At 44.1% G+C, this 6,471-nt stretch overlaps 1 protein-coding gene across 1 annotated transcript in view; it reads right to left on the bottom strand.

The window, feature by feature from the left end:
* slit2 (slit homolog 2 (Drosophila)) overlaps positions 1-6,471 on the bottom strand; it is a 112,191-nt gene that overhangs the window by 102,451 nt on the left and 3,269 nt on the right. The window contains exons 2-3 of the mRNA XM_046047297.1: positions 5,682-5,753; positions 3,916-3,987 (exon numbers count right to left, since the gene is read on the bottom strand). Of these exons, the coding sequence (XP_045903253.1) occupies positions 3,916-3,987; positions 5,682-5,753 (144 nt within the window). The remainder of the gene's footprint in view (positions 1-3,915; positions 3,988-5,681; positions 5,754-6,471) is intronic.

Here is a 6,471-nt window from a genome sequence, read left to right as displayed (position 1 = left end):
CGGCATCATCTGGGTGTCACTGCAAGAGGTGGGATTTTTGATCTGTGCACATGTGTGTGTGTGTGTGTGTGTGTGTATGTGTGTGTGTGTGTGTGTGTGTGTGTGTGTGTGTGTGTGCGCGCGTGCACACATAAACACTCTCGGAGTACGTTCACAGTCGTGCTTCATTAGTCAAAGTCTGGCTGAAAGTGAATGAAGACTGAATCGCTGGTAGTCTGAGGTGTGAGACTCCCTCCAACAAGCTAATGTCACACTGCAGTGTGGTGATAATCCCTGCAGTCATAAACAGATGCTAGAGGGCCACAAACCACACCTTACACAGTAAACACACACACACACACACACACACACACACACACAAAATATTCATACGTACATGCTTGCGTACCCACCCAAACATAAAAGAGAACATAAAACACACACACACAAACACACACACAGTCCTAACACCTCGGAGCCCCGTAGATGTGTAGCACTACAGGCTTGCACATTCTGGCAAGGAAGGAAATAACAAACCACCTCAGAAACCAATTACTCCACCGACACTACTGCTGCCATAATACACATTTTGCACTAACAATCTGTCTCAGACACACACACAGTACTGTTACCATAGTTATAACCCTAACCGTGTGGACATTGTCTTTACTCTGAAACTACTTCAAACTGACTAGTAGTGTGTATGCATGTGTGTGTGTGTGTGTGTGTGTGTGTGTGTGTGTGTGTGTGTGTGTGAACTCTACTACTACTGTTCATGTATTTGGTTCACAGGTAGTCCATCTAAAGTAAACCAGCATCCACACTCTAATCTGATCTGTTATTTAAACACTAATGACAGATTACATTTCTGCCCTAAAACACAGCAAAGCAGAGATGCAGTCTTCCCACCTGACCTGTGAATTCCTTTGCTGTCACCGAAAATCATTCACATTCAGCAGTTTTGAAGAGCTTTGCCCGGAACTTTGGGCATTTTTGCTGCTAACTGGTGTTTGCCAACAAATACAACAAATGTTGGCTGCTGCAAAGCGCTGCACAGACAGGCAGTGACCCAGGAAAATCTATCTTACTTTTTAGACAGAACCGCTGTAGTGAAAATGGCTTTTTTGTGTCTTCACAGTGCAGATAATTTCAAGCTCTGCTGCTCAATAAAAGTGACGGGAAGAAAACATTTGAAACTTGCCCTGAAAGGATCGGCGAGAACAATGTTATTACTCACTGGCTTTGGAGCTAATCATTTAGCACTAATCCAGTGCTTTTCTTTGAAATCCATATCCCGCTATGTGGGATCACTGTTACACTGTCACAATTATCTTTTCGCTAGTCAGACTGTCCACAACATGATCACTTAGTTTGAGGTTTAATTATCTGGTTTGTAATCACTGTGGATGGACAAATCTCACTACCTGTAATCAGTTTTATAATTATTCATCACTGTTAAAATTATCTTTGACAATGTGATCACTCAATTACAGACTTATTGTCTAAGGCTTTATCTCACTGCTGTTCTCTGAAATCATGGTCTCAATGCCTGTAATTACTGTTTTGTTTCTCTCTGCATATCTGTGGCCGTTATCGCCATCAATCTCACAGACTCTGAATTGGATAGGGGCTGTAAACCAGTCAAATGTGAGAGGAGGATAAGAGGATCAGGAACTCCTCTCTTCCCTATTCTTCATCCACAGGGAGAGAGTGAAGAATGTATGACATTCCTATATGCACAGGACAATAGAGAGAGAGAGACCGAGATGGGTGGGTATGGAAGAAAAACATGAGGAGAGGTTAAAGAATGAATAAAAGAAAGAAAATGTGTGTGTGTGTGGGGGGGGACCAGTACTGACAGAGCAGCCTTGTGTAAGTTATGGGTGTATCTAATACCCATGCAAGTGTTCATGTATGTGCATGTGTGTTGTGACATGCCTATCTCCCACACATCCGTCGATCACCTACCCCTCCTCCATACCCCCCAGCTACTGCCCCACACCTGACCCCACCCTGCCCAGCCCTGCAGGGCCTGTCGCAAAAAAAAGATGAGAAGGGGAACCGTTTTCCCCCCCTGTGGGGGGCAGTCACTGTGGATCCATCAGCCCAGCTTAGGGCCCTCTCCTCTGGGCAGTGGTACCCAGCAGGCCCCACCAGCCCCCCAGAGGACGGAGGCCTTTGAAATGAGCCCCAAGACTCATTTCTCCCGAGACGTGCCTTTGTATGGCGGCCGCGGGGGGGCATTGATGACTGACTCTATCTTTGTGTTTGTGAACACCAGAGACGCTGATTTTCAGTTGAAAACCCTCGCAAGGACAACAGAAAACAGCCATGTTGTGTCAGAAAGTAAGCCGCTGTCAAAGGTGTTTGTCGCTATCAGAGACAAGACCAAATAAGCATGCATAGCTTGACAGTAGATACGTAAGGCTTTGTCTGCTATTGCTGTTTACAGGCTAGTCTGCAGTGTATGTGCAGGTGTGCGTTTAAGTCTGTTTTGTTCATATGATGCACGAGAGACTGTATTTACCGACATGTACAATGTCTTTGTACATGTCGTTAATCAATTTCAAAGTTGACTGTTAAAGCTGGACCAGATGCAGTTAAATATTGCCCTCTTTGTCTGCAACTCTAGGCAGATCTGCTTAGTTTGACAGAACCCAATGTTGGTTGCATGAGAAACACTAGCAGATTCCTTACAGTGGTCCACAGAGCTTCTCTCTCTGTCAACAAAAAGAAGCCATAGTGTAACAGAGAGGGGAGGAAAACCAGGCATGACACGCCCAAGACAAGAGCAGCAGGGGGAATCACAATATTTCATCCTTTTTATCCCGATGACTCCTGAAGAATGTATCCAAAACAGCTATCAAAAAAGATTAAGCACCTTCATTTGATTTTGTACTGCACGTCTGTGTGTGTGTGTGTACAGGTGGATATCTCTATGTGGATACAGGTATGTCTGTGTTTTTGTAAACTTGTGTGTAAGCAGCGAGCATTTCAATGCGCCTTTAATTAAAAGCTTGTCTCTAAGCCTCCTCATACTCGGTCACAGTCTGCTGCATTCCAGTGTGTCATTGGCTGGCAGTCAGGCCACATAGCACACACATACACACAGTCACACACACACACACACACACACACACACACACATATATGGACAGCTCACACATCAAGCAAAGTTGACAGTCGACACAATGGACATATCAGCAGTCAGGGGTCCACATCCCCCTTCTGTCTTGCTCTCTCACACACTACCAAGACTTAATTATGCCATAACTGCCTTAGGGTTGGATCCTGAATACCAGTGATTCCAGGCCAGCGCCATAACAACCTTCCTCAGTCACTGTCCTGTGACTCATTTTCAAAATTTTCCTCTTGGATTGAGACATTGGCAGACACACAACATGGTGGTCAGGTTAAACGTTTATGAAGACATACGCATGGGGGGTCTCTGAATAGTTGGAATCTCATGTGATGGCATTCAAACACACCAGGTCTCAACCCAATTAAAACATATGGCACCATCAGACTAAGATTGTGACCAAGATTTTATTGACCCAATTTCAAACGGGACATGCGATCGTCTTGAAAGATCGCTGATTTAGTACAGTATGTAGGGGCCTTTAGACAGAGCCACCATGATCAAAACACCAAATGAGGGAATAATGATGAGGATGATAATGATGTTTATCTCTCCAGAAGAGTTCCAGAGACTTGTAGAATATATGACAAGGAGTGGTAGCCAAACACTTAACTATAACACTTTATGTTTGTTTGTCCTTTCATTTGTCTGTTAGTGTGCATTTCCATATATAGGAAACTGAACATGCATGCCTGCTTTGTATGCTAATGTTTTAGAGGATCTTGAAATATCTTTTCCCGCAGAAAATGTGTGAAGGCACAAAATGGTCGCTGCTTCGTTTGAAAGATGTTACTCACAGTCTCTCCAGCTCCTTCAGGTCCTGGAAGGCTCCTCTCTCGATCGTGGTGATTTTGTTCTCCATCAGCTGCCTGAAGGAGAAACGCCAGGAGAGAGTAAGGCAATAAGAATTGGACAGGTGGGACAAAAAAAGGAGAAAAAGAGAGACACACAGAGCATGAGAGGTGACAGAGCGATTTGTGCGATGACACCATGAGACGCCAAAGAAAAGCAGAAAGATGGCCGGATGGGGCCACAGATAAGAGAGAGAAGAGGAAGAGAAGGTGAAGGAGGGTGAGACTGGGCACAAGAGAGAGACAAAGAGACTGACATTGGAGAGGTGAGAGAGGGAGAGATAGAGAAGATAGGTTGGCAGTGAGTGTGAAAAAAAGATAACAGATTGGTGGAGATGGAAAGTGATCGAATGTTGAAACAGCAAGAGAGAGAAAGAATACAATCAGCAGCGAGTCGATGGAGCCCCAGAACTGACTTTAAAACGGGCCCATCAGTGGGACAGCGACTCATCTATCATCCAATTTACTCTCTGTCTAACCACATAGGTGTGACTACTCATTCACTAGTACAACTCTCCCAGGAGCACAATGCTGACCAAGCCAAGCAGCCACACACAGAGACACACACATTTTTATAGGCTGCATGGAGTACACTCGTGTTAAGCAGATATAACTGGTTTGTACATTGAAATTAGGGATGAAGTTAACAATTATTTTATTTTATTTTATTAGAGATTCATCTGCTGATTTTTTTACAAATGAATTCTCTATAGCACTAAATGTGCTGTCTTCAAAATGTTTGTTTGACTGACCAGCAGGCCAAATCTAAGGATATTTCATTGACTATCATCTAAAAAGCCTGTCCTCACATTCGAGTAACTGGAACCAGGAAATGACATATGGCATTTTTGCTTGACAATATGGATGAAGTGATTATCAAGAGCAGCCTACTTGCCTATAAATTGTCAACTAATCGACTAATTATTGCACCCTTCTACTTTTCAGGAATTTCAAATGGTTGAGGTTGTGTGTGGCTGCACAAGGCAGGAAGCAGCTCCCATGAAGAGTACAGCACAAACACACACTCACACACACACACACACACACACACACACACACACACACACACACACACACACACACACTCAATTAAGGACATAATCTCTGGAGGAATTCCAACAATGTGTATTCCCTGCTATTCACTTTTAGCAGCTGAATAGCGTACACACACACACACACACACACACACACACACACACACACACAATAAAAGCGGGCTATCTCTGCCCCACTCTTAACCTGGATTGATCACAGGTAAGAAACCTGTTCTTACTTGATCTTTCCTTTCCTTCCTCCCTCCCTTCCAGCTGCATTCCTCCCTCCGCGGTTACACCTAATGACCGCTATCCCTCTTTGCCCGGTGGTTAAAATAAGCGCCTACTGACACTTCCACTGGCAGATTAACAGGACAGCATTAACAGGTGCCGCTGCTAGTCTGTTTAAATACACATACTAGGCTCAATGAAGCCGCCGCTTCCCACGACTAGACGCAGTGCTGCATGCGGCAGCTCCAGGGCTGGCTGAATGAGCCTGATGCTGAACGGGATTGGAAACAGTTAAATCCGTGTGTGTTGTGGTATTGCTGGGAGAAAGTTGTTTGGGTTGCAAGGTGCTGCTAGTCAGAGGTGTGCGTGAGAGTATTTATGTCTTTTTGTTTTCTTTTGCTTGGTGCAGAGGAGAGGAAAGAAAGGAGAGAATAAAAAGCCACTTACAACACTCGCAGATGCCTCAGTCCTGCAAAATCCGCCTTGGTGATTTTAGTGAGGTTGTTTGCATTCAGATCCCTACAGGGAGAAATTGGTCAAGAAGGGACTGTCAGTACATGAGATATACTATTTTAATAAAACACGGACAAAGCAGGTATGCAGGTCTACTGAAGGTTTTTTTTTTGTTGAAACTCAGCGCGCCGTAGCCAACGCAGAATTGTCATTTGAGCGTCAGAGAAATTGAGAGGAGCTGTGACAAATTTTAATTTCAAGAAGGGGTCTCTGACTAATAAAATAAGACCTGTTTAACTCAAAGCCCACTTGTCCAAATCCGTTTTTGATTAACTTGCTGGTCTCCAGACAAACCGATGTGGTCTACGGAGGCTGTGCTAATGCAACAGTGCGAAACCACCACACAACCACAGCAGTACCCCTAACTTCAGCTCCGCGATCAGCAATAGCCTGTCCTCACATTAAACACAAGCACCAATAACTAGTGTTTTCGCAGTTCACATGACAAACCATCATTTACATCAGTTGGACTTGGCAGTATCCACCCTAATGTTTAGTTTCTGACATGTTAGTTTAAATAGGTAACCGGACCCCCCTGCGCTATTAAGATGTGGTCCCCAAGGAAAATATCCACCCACACGGTCAGCATACAGTTTAAAAGGGCACGATATCCAAATGTAACAACAAGAGTGCATTTCAGAAAACATTATATGATCATAAAAAACATTGGCGATATAATTTAGGGAATCAAAAACCAGAAAGTGTGACAAGAACGCAGTAAACT

This window comes from Micropterus dolomieu, linkage group LG04 (genome assembly GCF_021292245.1).
Source record: "Micropterus dolomieu isolate WLL.071019.BEF.003 ecotype Adirondacks linkage group LG04, ASM2129224v1, whole genome shotgun sequence".
NCBI lineage: Eukaryota > Metazoa > Chordata > Actinopteri > Centrarchiformes > Centrarchidae > Micropterus > Micropterus dolomieu.
Note: the sequence above shows the minus strand (reverse complement) of the source record. Positions and strands in the feature narration are given on the sequence as shown.